Here is an 18684-nt window from a genome sequence, read left to right as displayed (position 1 = left end):
GAAAGAGGCTTTGCAGGCAGGAGTTGCGCTGACCACTGAAACAAGTAGCTTACTCAGGGGGACGGTGCACTCTTGTAATTCTTGGGTCTTGAAGAAATTGCCTCAATAAGTACGAGGTCAGAAATGAGGTACTTCTCGAAGTGATTACAGCACATACTAATTTCATACGTATTTTGAAGTATGGATCAAGTTTTATCAAAGCGCATAACAGCACAAAAACAACATATTGAAAGATTTCATATTATCTTATCACGCCTCCGGATAAATTCCCTGGATAAAGAGACACATGACATCACTTCTTTTCTCAACCTGCTGCCACATGCTGATGACTGCTTATTCTCGAATCAAACACGAAACGCGATGAAACAAAGCGCTTCTGTTGTCAGCACCAACAAAACGGTCTCGTCCTAAACAACTACTTCACATCGCCAAAGAAAGTTTCTCTGAGCACATATATAACTGAAGACGTCACAGAGCGAAAAATAAAAAGTTACCCTTGAAACAGAAAGCGCGTAAACCACATTTCCCAGTTTGCTTATTTAATGTATTATATATATTGGCTATTCTCCCTTTTCTCTCTTCATTTTCTGTAAATTTATACTTTTTATTCCGTGAAACTCTGTTTATCTAGTTCGTGTTGTGTTGTTCTCCACGAACATTCGCTCATCCTGAATAATGACAGTAATAGTACGAAAACTTACGAAAGTATGATGTCACTCGATACTATTCGGGGAAAACAGCCAGACACACACTTCACTTCTATTACATCACCGACTCCGCACGATGCCAACAGGGAACCGCAGGTTGCCAATTGTCGTGTATTGATTAGGTGTCTCGTTGAATTTCAGTTAAAGCTACAAAGTTGATAAGCTTTTCCAACACACTAATCGGGGTTGAGATAGATTATATTATATTAAATAACAGTCCGTCTTTCATTGCCGAATGCGATTATGCAATGTTACCTTCACGGCTCACAGAGCTATAACAAGTTAGTGAGGAAGATGTGAACTTTGCAAACAACCAATTCATTTTTAGATAACTGTTATGCATTACGGTAACATTCATTATATATTTGATACTGAAAACGACAGTTACAACCGGTGAACTCAGTATTCAACAGATTTTGTCACGGGAAATGAAAGCAGGAAGTGGTGCATTCATATATAAAATTTATAATTCGATCGATTTTTCTCTGATACTCGTGAGCACAATCCGCTAAAAATGACGGTACCATAAGAGAGTACACACGCTACGTCTCGATTCTAAGACGGAAACGTTGCATACGACCACGAGGCAATTGCATATACAGGCAAGTGATCATAAAATTATCTGTACGTGGAGTTCACTGCCAGTAGGGTACCGTTATTACGAACAAAACACATCGGTATACATTGTCTCTGACATACATACATACACACACACACAATAACTATATCCAGAGAGAGAGAGAGAGAGAGAGAGAGAGAGAGAGAGAGAGAGAAGAGACTGCCAATACGTGTTGAGCTGCTAACTTCCAAATCTCAAACGCTTAACCCCCACCCCCCCACCCCCCACCCCGCTTACGTGACCACTATCCTCAAAAGTGCGAATAAGAAGCTACGTGTACTGTATACCATTAGGATTTGAAGCTTTCAAGCAAGGGTGTACGTGGTGCCAATCATAAATCGGGTGTTTGTTGTGCTAAGTATGCAAAGCTGGCGCCTTCACAACATATGAATGGCGCTAGACACCGTGATGTCACCTTTGTAACGACTGCCAAGAAGTATCCGCTGGCTGGAGTTTTTAAGAAAAACACACGATAAACAAGAAATATGAATGATTTAAGTAAGCAGCCTAATCTAAAACACGACACAAAGAAACGTATCACCTGAGTGAAAAAAAGGCTAAGTTAACCTAATACACACATCAAAAATGGCTAAACTTAACCTGGCGAGAGGGGTAATGGCATGAACAGCGTAAAGGACGGGGCTGATAATCTGTGCCAAAGCCGAGATGTGACAGCAACCTCGGCAAGACCGACACCTCCACACGGTACACTTACCATGTCAAAAAGAACATCCCGAGATACCCCAAAAAAGGTTAAGAATCTCTCCAAACATACCACAAGGATAACCTCACATGCATAAGGAACCATTTTATGAACGATGCATTCTACATGTACTAGGGTACGCCAAGATCAAAACAAAAATCTTTAACAGTATGCGTTGAACACTTTCCAGGCAAATAAGCAACACGACAATGACCGCATGCACAGCAATCGCTGAAAGAACCTTACTCGTCGGCCACTGCATTCAAAACACAAGTGATTCACTTCATCATAATGATAATAATAAAGAGGCACTGAATCACCCTTCGCTGCTACGAGGGAGTGCCACTAACGTCTCTCAAGGTCGAGAGAGAGAGAGAGAGAGAGAGAGAGGAGAGAGAGAGAGAAATGCCAATGGGACAGCGGAGGTAGGTTTTGACGTAGGGCACGGAGAAAGGCAGGCAGGCAAGAGGCACTCCCCGAGAGGTTGACGAAGACGATGATGATATCACACTCAGAAATCACCTCCACCTGCTAAAGACTCCCCTCTTCTTCCCTCCTCCTGCCCTTCGTCCTCCTCTTCACGCTCACGAGGAAGCCAAAACATTCCCTCCTCCCTCGCGTCTCCCCTCCCAGCACGCCGTTGTTAGCCATTCCTCTTTATTTTTCTTGTCTTTCGCTCACGAGATGTGGCGCCATCTCCTAATACCACATTTATAAACAAAGAAATGATCTCCAGCTTAATGACCAGATAGAAATGAACAATGATGTCAACAATGTGTTACAAGAACCTCCTCATTCAACACCTTTAACAGAAGTTATGCTAATTAATCTTCTATAATTAACTTGACATCATAAATCACACAAGAGTCGACTTACAGGATTTGGAAGACTTTTGCCATGGCCATGCTTTTCCAAGGACCCTCTTCAGACGCCGAAAAACAAGACCGCCTAACAAACAGCCGTTTAACCGGGGTCTTAAATGATCTAGCAAAAGATTTCTATCAAAACCCTCTTGGATCAACTCTGACGAATCAATTATTCGCCTGGCTACTGGAGTGGAAACAAATGCAAGCTGAAACGCAAGGATAGGAAATGCCTAAAGTATGGCATAAAGAGAGAAAATAGGAAGATAGGAAGAGAGATAGGACAGCTGCATTAACCGTCACCCACATGACAAACATTTCAATGAGGAAAAAGTAAGATTTGTGACAAAATACAACAGCATATGAATTTAGAAGCAACTAAGATACGAATTTCGAGAAACATGTCTTATTCAATTAAAAAATAAATTCAGAACGGTCACGCCAGAAGTTTAAAAAAAACACAGAATGGACGCCATTGTTACCCTCTTAGCCCCTTCTAAGAACACTCATAATACACCATTTTCATTTGGCCGTTACCTCCTACAAGGGAACGTTTACAGCATGTGTGGAGAATATATCATGCGATCGCCTGATACAAAATGGGCCAGCAAGTAAATCATTCAAAACAATGGTATACGTCTAAACAAATAAAAAAAAAAATATGCCACATTATTTTTACAGGAAACCGCGTCACTCGAGGGTGTCTCTCTCTCCCCAGTATTGGTGCTACCTCCCACAAGCCCACCAGACTTTCCCTCTCCCAACCCCCACCCCCAGCATGGGATGGGGAATAATAATCTGACCGCCCTTATCCCCCTCGAGCGTTTCCCAGCTACACGAACCTCTCTCTCTTCTCTCTCTCTCTCTCTCTCTCTCTCTCTCTCTCTCTGTGTGTGTGTGTGTGTGTGTCATAAGCATTTCCCATTCATGAGGCGATCTGAGTTGCCCGTAAAGAACGCTCAAGACTCTTTCCAAGTTGATCTGCTCCAAGACACATTTGTGGGAACTACTTCAGATATTGATTGAAACTGTTTCAATAAATTAAAACGAGTTTGCAAACAAACATGTTTTAACTGAAACCATACTAGAGCGCAATCAACCAACTGGATTTTCTTCCCAGCTGGTTCCCATTCTTATGTGGGGTCGCCGACAATCAACCAACCGGATGCAGGGCCCAAATCCCATCGCTGAGTCCTTTCGATTATTAAATAGTACTCCAAAATAAACAAAAAACAAGTAATTTTTTTTTTTTATAAATGTAGATACGTCTTGTTACTTCGAAGAGCTTCTCGACGACTCACTCGCTCAAAAACGTTGCCAGAGACAAAGACGTTCAAATTTCATTTGCATTTTCCACTTAAAATGCGAAGTAACAGACATTCTCTGGAATGTTGCAAAGAGGAAACCTCTACTGGGATGTCAGAAATCTTAGAGGGAAAAATGGAGAGAGAGAGAGAGAGAGAGAGAGAGAGAGAGAGAGAGAGAGAGAGAGAGAGAGAGAGAATGATAACATAAGAAACCGGTTCTGCTCAACAGGGTTTGCTTGGAGGCAGGGTAGCGTGTGTTTCTTTGAATCTAGAATGCTGTTAATGATGCACTACTTTGTGCCCCTGGCCTGAGTCTCCTCCAGGCTCCTGGATAAGACATTTTACATCTGCAAAACCTTCATCTGCAGATGGGTGGTTCCTGTCTCCCTCGCACGACCACGTAACGAATACTCCGCCTGATCTGAACTGTAACAATACCGATTCACTGTCTACGATAATGCAAGAACTTAGAGCAGGTGGCCGGCCACCTCAACGCCCAGAGTCCAAGTAGTCACAACTTACTGTTTTTCCGAGCGAAATCCTCGTCATACGGAATGCCCTGCGCCCTTCTGATCCTCTGGGCATCTTCATCGCCGCTATCTTCATCGTCCTTACAGAAGGCGAGGCTTCGAGGCACAACGTTGTAAAGGTAAGCCTCCTTCCTCCTGGCGGGTGGGGTGTGATAGGCCGCCTCGCCCATGCTAATCTTCCGAGGAGTCACTTGGGACACCACCGAGTCATGCTTGGGGCTTTCCTCTGTCGACGAGTGACGTCGGGGCCTTTCTTTGCGAACTTCTGAGCCATGATGAATATCCATTGCAATAAAGTTGCTACAAGTAGGTCTGGCTTATTTTTCAAATATCAAAAACAAACCATGGAAAGTAATGACCGGGATAAGACTTTCAAAAGTGTCCATCTAAGGGCTAAGGGTCAGCGGTTCACAAACACAAACTTAACCTAATCACAACTCCCGCCGTGAAAACCACTTTTATCACAGACGCTCCTCCTGGTTTCCCTGCAACCACTCCAACCAAACACTCGTGGAGGCGAACACCAACCGCCTGACGGACGAGTCCCTTGGTCAGTACAGGAAAACAGAGCGGCGCTGCTCTCCTCATGGAGTCAGCTCTGCGACTGGAGGATTACGAACGAACCCAGGATATGACATCAACATCAAACTACATCAGTTACCTAATCTCCCTACCATTATCACAGACACACACACACACCGAGTGTTCAATCATTCAAAAAGCTGAGCCTTTTCAAAATAGTTCGCTTGATAGCATCTCTCAGGTTCGAAACCAGTTTGGTTTGGGTCATGAGGCGAAAAAAAAAAAAAAAAAAAACAAAAAATCTCCTGTGGGGCAGGAGGCAGGTCAAAATGCAAATGGCCCTTGTACCAGGGATGAAATATCCGCTGGGGAAAACACCATTTGCCAACCCGCCTTATCAACTAAGACTGTCTCAACGGACGATAACGCTAATCGGACGTTCAGTGGATCAAATTCTCTCTCTTGTTCAGCGTTTTATGTTCCAAGATATCGTTCAACCCGCATCATCATAGAGCACCCCGCCCACCCACACATACATACATACACCCACAAGCCTCCCCACAACTCACCCTCCCGACTCCCATTTCAATTTCTCTATTGGCCTCACTCCTTTCAGCAAATCCTTTGGCTGCTTAAATTGCTTCTGCGAACTCAATTGCCAATTTATGAATTTACGCTGACAACTAACACTAACTCTCTCTCTCTCTCTCTCTCTCTCTCTCTCTCTCTCTCTATGTACACACACAAACAACAACAATTAAACAAATATAAAGCGTGTGTGTGTGTGTGTGTATCGCACGATCGTTTGAACTATCCCTAGAGTCAAAATAATGTAATGAAAAACGAAGGGTCATTTAAGTTTAACCCTTTAACACAAATCGTCCAAAATTGAGACTCTCCTCAAGAGCCAGATGGCTCGGCCCAACGACAGAGCAGAAGAGCAGCGGTCTGATCTGTCCTTATCGGAGTAACGGCAGATCTAACAAGCTGCATGAAATTGTACGTTAAGGGAATGAATATCACTGGGGTGACTGCATCCAGCTGCTCCTCTCTTCAAAAGCTGTCTACAAACAACGGAATGGTATAATAATAATAATAATAATAATAATAACTATTATTATTATTATTATCATAAGTAACGGTAGTGGTAATAAAAAAGGTAGTAATAATCATAATAATAATAATAATACCTATTATTTTTATTATTATATTATCATCATAAGTAATAGTAGTGGTAATAATAAAGGTAAAAACTTAATATAACAACTTCACACAAGAGTATGAGAAAATTGCATACGGGAAGCGTCATCAAAGACATGGCAACAATTGGTTGGCCGACGTTCATAATGACACTGGTGTCACAAAAGCAACGGCCGTCATCATTGAAAAGCAATATATTATCTAAAATCTAAACACAAAACAAACCAATAACGTAAAACGGATGACGTCACTCTACAGCCATACCTACTGCACAAAACAAAAATCAAAAGTGACATGCGCGAACTGGATAAAAGCGCTAACGATCTCCTAAATGGCTGTCCATGATTGATATTAAACCAAAGAACAAAATAAATAAACCTCGTCTGGACAGAAGACCACCACCAGCAACATCATAGCGCATGCGTCAGAGCTGCTCCTTGACGGAGGGGGAGGAGGAGGAGGCCAGCCATTGAGACAGAAGGAAGCTCTGGCTTCAGGAATGAGGCGAGGAAGGCAACAACGCTGACACAGGCGGCTTGGTGTGCATCTCACGTTCATCCAGGGGTCAAGTCCCAATATCTACCCACAATCCCACATACCTATACGCTTAAATAATAAGCGTTTCCGCGCACCTACCATTCAACATATTTCACAAATTTGTTTGTGAATTTTTTCCTTCTTCTTGGGAACCATGATGCCTTATCAACCTATATATTTGAGTTTTCATTCAGAGGTTTAGCCTGGCATACAAATAATTAAACTACGTTATTCATGTTTAACCATTTATCTTTACCTAACTGTAAGCCCTGAAAGCAATATATTTTTAGGTTTGCGTCATCACCATTTTTATGAATGAAAATACATCATTTACATCATTCTTACCCATTCATAACTGTTAGTTCATAGTACGTTTACTCATTCATAACCGAGATTTATGCAAGTACACAATTCGATGTCAGGATGTTAAAACCTTCGAGGCAGCAACGGAGCAATTGCGCTCCGACCGACTTGAGTCGGCAACCAAGGGTAAGCGCACAATTGCCGATGACATTTGACGCGATTACCGCATGACATCACAGGACCAGAATAAACAAGAGTGCCACGCTCATCAGGAACTTACGCCACCAGTTTCCACCGGAAACCTTTTGTCGTCGCCGTTGTGCTTTTGACTAAGGAGTCACAAGGAAAACTCCGAGGCATTTCCTGTTACCCTTCACCTTCGCCTTCGCTCCCCCAACTAACAAGTAACTGGCTCCGTCTTTTAAACTCGGCTACTCAAATAAACAAGAAAATCCACATTTTAAATATTCCCAAATCATATATACAATCACTTCAAAACACACGTCTTTATCATACATGATAGCGGCACAAGTTTTGGAGTTTTCTGTAAAAGAAAACCACTGAGATGCCTATTCGCCTGTCAGTCCGCACTTTTTCTGTCTGCCCTCAGATCTTAAAATCTACTGAGGCTGAAGGGCTGCAAATTGGTATGTTGATCATCCACCCTCCAATCATCAAACAAACCAAATTGCAGGACCCTAGCCTCAGTATTTTTTTTTTAAATTCTATTTAAGGCTAAAGTTAGCCATGATCGAGCCTTAGGCACCGCTATAGTTGCCAACAAACACAGGCCACCACCGGGCAGGGTTGAGAGTTTCGATGGACCGTGATTGAGAGTTTCGCACAGCATTAAACGCTGTAGAGAAAATTCGATCGCGCCGAAAAAACTTCGGCGCATTCTTTACTTGTTGGTGTTTGCAATTTTATGAATACATCACAAACATTAATACGCTATCAGACAGCAAAGGGCCCATATGAATGAATTTCCTCCGATAACACAATGACAACTTCACCACAGAAGAGAAGAACACAAAGGTGGTATTACAGGTGTATCATTCCACAGCTTGGTGGATCTGGACTCCAGATGCACAACTGACTCTTGAGTTATAAATCTTGAAATCTTAACTGAGAGTTTTTGAGAAGCCAGAACACATGACACCATGTCTTCCGCGTCAATATCTAATATGGAGGAAGAAGAAAGGATACGAAGAAAAAGAAAATGCAGAGAGAGAGAGAGAGAGAGAGAGAGAGAGAGAGAGAGAGAGAGAGAGAGAGAGAGAGAGAGAGAGTTTGTTTATTACTTGAATGAACTTTAATAAGTAACGAAATCAATCAGCCATCATCGTGTATACGTTTACACGCGTAAGCAACAACGAGATCGCTGCACAAGTGAGCATATTACATTCACCTGCCTAACCATCGCAGAAAAATACTCAGCCTATAAATTCTCAAAAGGAACAGTCCTATGTTATTTACGAATCGATCAAAAATCAAGTCTGCAACGCCCATAACGTTCAACCTTACGTTCGAAATTACGCCCTGTGAATGATCGTGAGTCACCTGCTCAGTGGGTTGAAGTAGATCCTGCAACAACTGAAGTATGGATGACGGCTATTCATCTTCACGTCAATTCAGAGAGAGAGAGAGAGAGAGAGAGAGACGAGAGAGAGAGAGAGAGAGAGAGAGAGAGAGGGGGGGGGGGGGGGGAGCACGCGCAAAGAAATCAATCATACGTTGGCAAATTAATAAAAATGCAAATTTTTTAACTGAATACTATGCACCAAGGGGCAAAATGTCGACAAGAGAACACCGACTCGTAAGTCCAGTAAATAAATGAAGATTTTCCAAATTGTAAAATTAAAATCTACCGAAAGAAGACAAATAATATAACTGCCCAGTGGTATGTTTTCGGTTGATTTTACCTTTCCACTGCACAGTAACTGTTTTACCTTCATTTAAACAGACGAAACAAAAACCATTAATTCGGACTTTTCGTTTTACATGACACCTAGACGGTTATTTATTTCAAGTTATGAACTTGAACCCTTATACAACAGGTACTTGTTGGAAGCAACTTTAGAAATGAACTGAACTAAAGGGACCTTATAATCATGCAAAATTCTGCAACGATCAAAATCAAATCACTATCCCTAAGCACACTAACTAACCATACAAGAATGTTTTCATAAGCTACAAAGTAACAAAAAAATTATCTTTCCGAATCAACAAAGGTAAGCATGCACAACAAAATATAAAGGAAGACTTCATTAGTAGAGCAAGCATACAATTATGAAAGTCATTATCTCGTAAAGCCTATTTCGAAAGTTAGGGACAATGAAAAAGACACACTTAACCTCAGATGCCCCCGAATGGTAAACCTGGGACATAAAAAACGCCGGGTGGCCACCTCATGACAAGAGTAGAAAGGAATCGAAGTTAGAAGTAAGTAAAACAAATTTTTTCCTTCTTTTTTTTTGGGGGGGAGAGGGGGAGCCCATGATTCACCTCTAACGAGAAGAATGGGGTATGGGGTGAAACCCCAAATATGGCAAAAATACCCTCTAAACGTTCCCTGAAGGAGTTGCTGCTCAAGATTAAGTACACCAGACACCTAAAAATATTCCATGATATGCCCACGTCTTTTTGTAAGCCAGAAACACTGATAAATCTGAAACTCTCAGTGATTCTCGTAAAGATGGCCTTAAGAAGCAAGAGACGCAAGGAGATTGGACACACTATAATACCTCATAATGATGAACTATCATGACCTACTTCGCAGTTGTCACACAAACTTGCGAGCGGTGAAACATTTGCTTGGTCGCAACACGGCTGAGGAAGGAACAAAGGTTACTTTACATTGCAAACGAACGAAGAGGTCAAGATGAGATTACAAAGGTTGATGATGAAAAAAGTTGAAGGCGGCGGACAGATTCCCCCGAAAAAGCATTAGTTATCTACGGGAAAGGGCCACATAAGGCATCATACGTGCCAACAGCAAGATATCATCGGTTCAGTCAAACAAAACAGAATATTAGGAACATATTATACCTAACATCTTCACTGGACATCCAACAAACATAGACCGAATATACTTTAGAGGATAAAATAGAACCAGTTTTCTTCCAAAGTAAAAAGTAAATAATGGGGAAAATTATGATTTATTAAAGCCGAAAAGGGAGCGACATGAATTCACATATGCGCGACAAATATTATATATTATATTATATATATATATATAATATATATATAGATATATATACTATATATATAATATATATATATAAATATATTATATATCTTATATATATATCTATATATCTATATATATATATCTATATATATATATATATTATGATATATATATAGACTATATAATAGATATATATATATTTTATATATATATATATATATACGTATATATATATATATATATATATATATATAATATATATGTGTGTGAGTGTATGTATATATATATGTATATATATATGAACAACTTGATCACGGAGTATATAAAACGGTTTTGATGCCATGTATAAATTAAAGGTGATGCCACGGAGGAAAATTGAAAGGCAAGAAAGAACTTTCGGTCTAACACGACCCTAAGTAAAGGGTCGTGTTAGACCGAAAGTTCTTGGCTTTCTCGCCTTTCAATTTTCCTCCGTAGCATCACCTATATATATATATATATATTATATATATTATATATATATATATATATATATATATATATAATATATATATATATATATATATATATATATATATATATATATTATATATATATATATATATATATATATATATATATATATATCAATTAAAATCAAGAACAGTCATTATTATTGTCTAGACATAATCTTCGGTGAAATAACTATATCATCACCATCATCAGACTCCACAGGCAGGTTCAAAGGATTTTGCCTTGGCACAGTCGTGCCAAGGCAAAGTTGAGATGAAGGTGCCTGAAGGAACGCTCCAAAGCGATGCAGCTTTGGCCTCAACGTACGATTACTAAAGTTGAAAGGATTCAAGACATAATCTCTAGGCATAAAAAATATTTTCAATTTAATGACAGACTCTATTCTAATAGCTGATAAAAGAAACAAAAATTAGAATAAACAAAAACTTGTATTACTTCATTTCCACCCTTACATAATTCGCATACCTATTTCATTTATGGCACATACCCATGCAAACACTCATGGGCAAAGAAATAAAGAAAGAAAAAAAGGATTCAGTCGTTATTTGAACTGGTTTCCCAGTGATGTCAGGTCTCGTTCCCGAACTGAATATGACCTACGATGACCATAAGAGAGAGAGAGAGAGAGAGAGAGAGAGAGATTAAAAGGTATGTATGACTTAAACTCAACACTCGCGTCTACTCTCTCTTCCTCTAATCAAAACGGTGACAGGAAGTTATCTCATTCTGCATTACATTAATTTCTCCCTTTCGCTTTGAGGAAAATTGAGCAATAGACATCATAATCATCCGTTACTCATTACGGGCCGTACATCTCAATCTCAGAGCCTTTCGTTTTTCCACAATCTACTTGTAATTGCCTGCCGTGTCCCAACTCTGCTTACGAAATAGCAAAATCATAAAGGAAACAGAGTATCATCATAAGAGCAGGCGAACGAACATGAAACCCGTCCCTAAAGGACTTGGATACTCTCGTTTCGTAAACGGCCTCTGATTATTATAAATAACCATACGAACAAATTTCATTAGTCAAATCGTTTTACTGGTTACTGGAATGACACTTTCATTTCTGTCATACTACATCACTACAAAAGTTACATCTACTCCTAAATTGGTTTGATCAAGAAAGTTCAATAAAGTTCCACTTTTATTCCACCATTCTACTTAGAGCATCGAACTTCTTCACAATTTAGATTTACTTTTAATATCATTTTACGATAATATTCTGCCAAACTACACCTACTGCTCACAATGCTCACAATTCTACTTAAAAATACAAATGTTCGAAAAACGTATACAGACTATTAACACATTACCAAAATTATCTTATAAATAAAAGCTAAGAAATAAATATATGAAAGACTCATCCAAATCTTTCTCTATTAACTTCTGACAAACCGAGGAATTGTATTTTATAATAAATAATCTTTATCCATAAATGATTAGGATTATTATTATTCTTATTATAAATTAAAATAAACAAGGATGAATAAACAGACAAATATATCTAGATGAACAACAATACGTCCGAAAACTAGGTCAATGGTGCATTGACCATTTTAAGAATGTGTAGTTATAGTTATGGGGAAGAAATGATAATAACGAAAAGCAAAGATAAAATACAATGTACTATGAATTTACAAATAAACAGACTGAATGAAACTGAATAAAAAAAACAAGCAAACACCAATTAACATTTCTAAAGTCAAGTTGGTCAATTACATTCTCTTTAGTCACACAGGTAATCCATTGCGTCACAGTGAACAGAACTCACCAAAACCAAAGCCGGGTACACACACACGCGCATTTTCAAATATGTAGTGCATCTCAATCATTAAAAACAGTCATGATGTGCCAAACAAATATAGTGCCAGTGCATATAAAACAAAGTGGAGTGGACCCCAACAATTCCCTTGTCCCACACAGAATCAAAGACGTGAGACGAACAGGAAGGCTGGAGCCTCAGGCAAAAGTCACTGAAGAGTGCTACCTGTCCGCCATGGTTGGTGAAAGGGACAACGGAAAGACGTAACCATAGCAATTGCGAATGTGGGCCAGTGATCTGGCAGAGTACACCCGAACCTTACAGACAAGCGTGGTCCAGGAGAAAGATCAGTCGCAGCATCAACAGATTAGAGCATCTCCGCTTCTAGCAATGCAACGAAGTGTCAGTGAGGAAGCGGTTGTTTGATTCCTCCTCTCCATTACCCTCTTCACTAATTGACCCGCGTCACGCCCCCCACAGGGAGAGCACACTTGCGAAATACTTTTACCTTCCACATCTGTGCAGCAACACCTGAACTCTAGTAGTGTACTCGTGTGTTATTGTGGTTCGGGTCACCTAATCCAATCCACGCCTATATTTTCAGTGATTCTTCAGAGGGAACGAAAGCAAATTGTAGGAATAAAAACTGTCACAAGAACATCCATAACTGCAATGAGACATGACGTGAAACATGCGACTAACTTCCCTGGGAAGAATCATGCACAACCTTGAGAAAATGTTCCACACAACCATTTATTCAACTCATTAAGGTCATCATGAATGCCTGGCTTGGCTTCATTTGGCTGGATGTGCCTGCTATCTAGCACACCGCTAACCAATAAAGAACAAACAGCACGAACACATACTAAATTGGGTGTGGGTCGTACACAGGCTATACATAGTAAAAGCACAGCTCTTCTACCATCAGCATTCACTCCTGCAACATCTCAACCCGACCCAATTGCATGCGACGTCTCCAGGTACGTCCAACTTGGGCAGCCATGATAAAATCCTCAGAGGCTACAACATAACAACCTTCTCACTCCATCAAACAGATAATACTGCAAGCAGACATATTCCACTGACAAATTAAGATTAACAAATAAAGGACCTACAAGAATACTATCAAATACTTGCCCAATTTAAATTTGTTTTTTCTTAGAATTATAAACAACAGACTTTTGATAGCCTTTCTTCATAAATAACAGGTCTTGTAAAACTACGAGGACATGTAAAATGAGAGAAGAACCGTAACCTGGCAAGTCTGAACACATTTGTACGGAAAAAAGATGGAGAATCAAACAAATTGCTGTGAGAACATATTTGTATAGAAAAAAGATGGAACAATCAAACAAATTACTAAGTAAACACATTTGGACGGAAAAAATAGATGGAACAATCAAACAAATTGCTGAGTGAACATATTTGTACAGAAAAAAAGACTGAACAATCAAACAAATTGCTGAGAGAACACATTTGTACAGAAAAAATATGGAACAATCAAACAAATTATAAGTGAACACATTTGTACAGAAAAATAGAAAAAAAGGTGGAACAGTCAAACAAATGACCGAGCATACACTCGCATCCCGCTCAAACAAACAGAGCCACGTGCATTCGCTTAAACAATGCCACCGTCAAATAATAGCAACACCCAAACTCGACCTCTCTCCATACGCACAAGCAAGAGAACATTCACAGCAACTCAAATTAAAAGAAAAGGCCACCCATTATCAATCTCATTTCGAAGTCAGTATGAAGCATCCCTCCCATGAGAAAGTAAAAACGAGACCCATGATTTAACTTCTCTAGCTCAATAAACTACCACAGGGCTTACAGGTGAAACTTGGACTTTTATTGCTAATTAACCGTGACAGACCGTATCTCTTAGATTCCAGTCCTTTACACAATTATAAGTGCTCTCTCTCTCTCTCTCTCTCTCTCTCTCTCTCTCTCTCTCTCTCTCTCTCTCTAGATATATTCAGTTCACGACTCATCTTTGATCAAATTAATTCCCAATTTAAACATTAATCACACATTGACATTCTTATCATTTATTACTAATTGCTTTAGTACGTAATTTCCTTACTTAAAAATGACTAAATTTAGTGTGCATATGAGTCATTACTGGGAGAATCTCATTTACACATTCATTGACGTGTGAACGACAATTTGGAAGGCACGCCTTTAGTACTCTCTACCATCTATGACACATTTCAATATAACAAAGGATATGAATACTAGTTAGAACAATTTCCATGGACCTCACAGTATTCAATCGTTCTCGACTATTTGGTAGCAAAGACGAAACGAAATTCCGTTACAAAACACAAACTACAAAACATGAGAAAGTTTCTCAAGAAGTAGCAAATAACACAAGTCTATTTAAAAGCAATGCAGGAGAATCACAGACTATATATATGGAAATCAAAACATCGAATCCTGGAGCGAGGGAACTGCTCAACAAAGATGGGGACAATATGAGTAAAAGAGGTGAAAGAGGGAAGATTAGCCGACCGCCCCGTTCTTTAGTTATGCCACATTGAACACTGTATCTGCAGCCCCTGCGTTCCCCTTTCCACTCCTCTTCCCCTCCCTCCCTCCCTCCCGCCCTCCCTTCTCCCACCAGCTGTACCGCCAACAGGTGCTCCTCCGTACAGGTAAACACTCGGAATGGTTCGACACTAAAACTAGTTCCTTGGACTGTGGGAAGAGTTTTCAAGCTCTCAAAATTTCAACCTTCCATGACATAGATTCTACATAACACTTACTACATCAAGGATGTCCGAATAAAAGGAAGGAGGAATAAGAAATGAGGAATGTGACCGAGAGAGAGAGAGAGAGAGAGAGAGAGAGAGAGAGAGAGAGAGAGAGAGAGAGAGAGAGAGTTTGCGGGGTGACAGCGGGAAGGGGATGACCCAAAGATTCCAAAGGAATCCCGGGGATTCGTTACATAGGGAATAGATGACGGACGTCATAAAAAAGGATCCTAGAGATACTGAAGGTGCAGTAGCAGCAACGGCACGACACACGGGACAACAAACACACAGACGACGACATCAACGTGAGCACCCCATGCATAAAACGAGGGATGGATGCACGCCTTACGTGTTGACGTAACATGTGTCCGGCCATACCTATCAATTGGTAGATGTTGAGAGTGTAGACAATACCTTTAAACTTGCTGAGGGACTCCTCGTACCCGCCGAAGGTCTTGAAGTCTGCCCCCGTGTTGTGGCCGTCTCTAGTTCCATTGGCACGGGCCTCGGCTGGGTCCAAACCCAGCCGTTCCTTGTAGTAGTTATGTGCTGACATGATGGGTGGGCACCCTCTCCCAGGTGCTCTGGCCCTTTCCGCTCTTCGGATATCGTTGGCCTCCTCAACACTCGATTGGATCAGAGGCGGGAGATGGAAGGAGTTTCTACTACAACGGGGAGCAGCGAGTTGCTTTCATGAGAGGACGAAACAAGGTGTTCTCGTTCCCTTCGGATCAGCGTTCTTGGAAAGTCACTGTTATACCATATGTCAAAGCTGTTGCTTCACTGGACTAAGAGGAGAGGAGGTTTTGGCAAGTCCACTACACCACCACCGCCGCCGCACAACACCCAGCGCGCACACACCGCCTCACTCACGGCCTCACTGTCTGCCTGAGTCTTGCTCGTTCCGTCACAACCCCAACACTCACCTCTCTCTCTCTCTCTCTCTCTCTCTCTCTTCACCAGGGGACCACTTGGCCCTCCTTCTTCCACCCCTCCCCCCCCTCAGCGGCCCCTTTCCTTCCTACCTCTTCTCTCCTCTCTCTCTCTCTCTATCCGCATGCTGAACTCCTCCTCCTTCCCCCTCCGCCTCCTTTGACTAAGGAGGGATCCTGGGCACCATCCCCTCCTCGTCACCTCCCTCTTATAGTTAGTTACCTGCCCACACACGGATGGACGCAGGCACCAGTACTAGAAGGGGACTGACTTGTATAGTCGAGCGAGAAAACAACACAAACACGCCCGCACCTTCAGCGTCATGCAGAAGGAGGGCGGTAGTAGGTGAAGCTGTTCCTTCCACAGCACCAGTCAGCTGTACACTGGGGCCGCAGGGCGCAGCAGCTGATTAGAAGACGTTCCAACAATACTTGCGGCAGGGAAAGAAGGCTAAGCCTGGGAGCACTAAACTCAACACTTCAGCGATCACGCTAACAACAACCAGCTACAGCAACAGCGCAGGTTGCGTTTCAGAAGAAAATTACATCTAAAAGACCGGTCGGAAAAAAATGCAAAGAAATTTGTTATTGATAATCGCAGTCATATTTCTCTAAGCACCGCGTACTTTACGGAAAGGGAGTGGGGGAGGGAGGCAAATGATTCGATTTTTCTCATGATCTACCTTTCAAAATGATGATGTTCGGTCACATAGCTATCTTCCTACGGACTGGGTTAATCATGAAACACACACAGGATCTACTTGAGGTGCAATTGTTAGCAAAGTTTTATTGATAGTTTCTAGGAAGTCATGAAAAGATTATAACAGTACATCTTGTTGGTAACAGAAGAAATGTACACACAAAGAAGAGAAATTTTCGCTAAATCTGCATCTCTTCGTAACGTACTTGAAAGAAAAACTAAATGAGGAGGAACAAATCTAAGGTTACCAGTCAAGTTCCAACAGCATGCAAAAACGTATTCTTTAGAGCAGTATGGAAGCACAGGGAACACGTGTAAGGGATATGGAAATTGCTTTCGATGTTTAGACACAGGAAGTATTTTGCCGTTTATGCCTAGAAGTGCAACAAGCAGACCGCCACTCACAGCACTTTATATAAAAGGCATACATAACCGAAACAAGAATGTTCTTGTGAAACAGAGCTTCCTAAGGTGGAAAACAACTATTTGACCTTTGGCCTCTAAGCATGACCTTGACCCCACTTCACACTGGCTTCATTAGTGGCATGTGCATGCCAAATATGAAGTCTCCTTCTCGCATAGCTCCACAGTTACGGACCTTTAAAAAAAAAAAAAAAAAACTTAATTTCGCGAATGGTTGGACGTAATAATTTGTCAATCCGTCTGCCTGTCCGCCTCGCATTCTGTATTAGAGGACAGAATAGCAGCAGTCGATTTATGAGTCCTACATATTTCCCGAACAAATCAGAAGATGAGAGATGGACGAAGAAGCGCTAAACTGACGCGGTTTTTTTTTTTATTATTGTTTTTTTTAATGTTAAGTGTTAGTTAAGGGGCCAATATAGAAAAGTGTAACATCTATAGATGCTCCTGGACATTTTTATCAAATATTAAGGAATAAATCTTTTTCCGTAAAAAAAAAAAAAAAAATCACAGATTTAGACGCTGATCACCTTCTTATAATACACTTTATAACTTGACCGAATACTTACTAGACAAATTTTCTGAAGAAGAAATTAAACTGTGAATAGATTCCCATTATTTGGAAACACATCAATATATAATCGTGTATATCTAATAATGTTTTTAATGACTGTTTGGTATTTCTAATACTTTATCACCTAAAGGCGTCTTATATCTATGAGTTGAAGGTAACTTGAAATTCAGTAAAAGTATGATATATATATATATATATATATATATATATATATATATATATATATATATATATATATATATATATATATATATATATAGTATAGTATGTACGTATGTATGTATGTATGTATGTATGATGTAGTGTATGTGTGTGTGTGTGAGTATATTATCACGTTGAAATCGGATAAACATAGCGCAAGATCTTTCAACTTTCCTCTGGAAAATTTTCCATCGAACTTGAAAATGCCTTAGAATAAAGGTTAAAGATAATGCATTCCGTTGTTTCACTTTCATCGTTACTGTATTTTTTATGTCACGTTGTTTATTCCCTTGAAAGAAGTTGTGTATGCAGTATCTATATATATACATATTATAT

At 40.3% G+C, this 18684-nt stretch overlaps 1 protein-coding gene across 1 annotated transcript in view; it reads right to left on the bottom strand.

Annotated features, from left to right (window-relative positions):
* Positions 1 to 16413, bottom strand: part of LOC135222792 (microtubule-actin cross-linking factor 1-like) — a 293750-nt gene extending 277337 nt beyond the window's left edge. The window contains 1 exon segment of the mRNA XM_064261077.1: positions 15897 to 16413. Coding sequence (XP_064117147.1) covers positions 15897 to 16074 — 178 coding nt within the window. The 5' untranslated portion in view covers positions 16075 to 16413.
* Positions 16414 to 18684: the final 2271 nt, after the last annotated feature.

This window comes from Macrobrachium nipponense, chromosome 8 (genome assembly GCF_015104395.2).
Source record: "Macrobrachium nipponense isolate FS-2020 chromosome 8, ASM1510439v2, whole genome shotgun sequence".
Classification (NCBI taxonomy): Eukaryota; Metazoa; Arthropoda; class Malacostraca; order Decapoda; family Palaemonidae; genus Macrobrachium; species Macrobrachium nipponense.
This window is presented reverse-complemented; position numbering and strand designations above follow the sequence as displayed.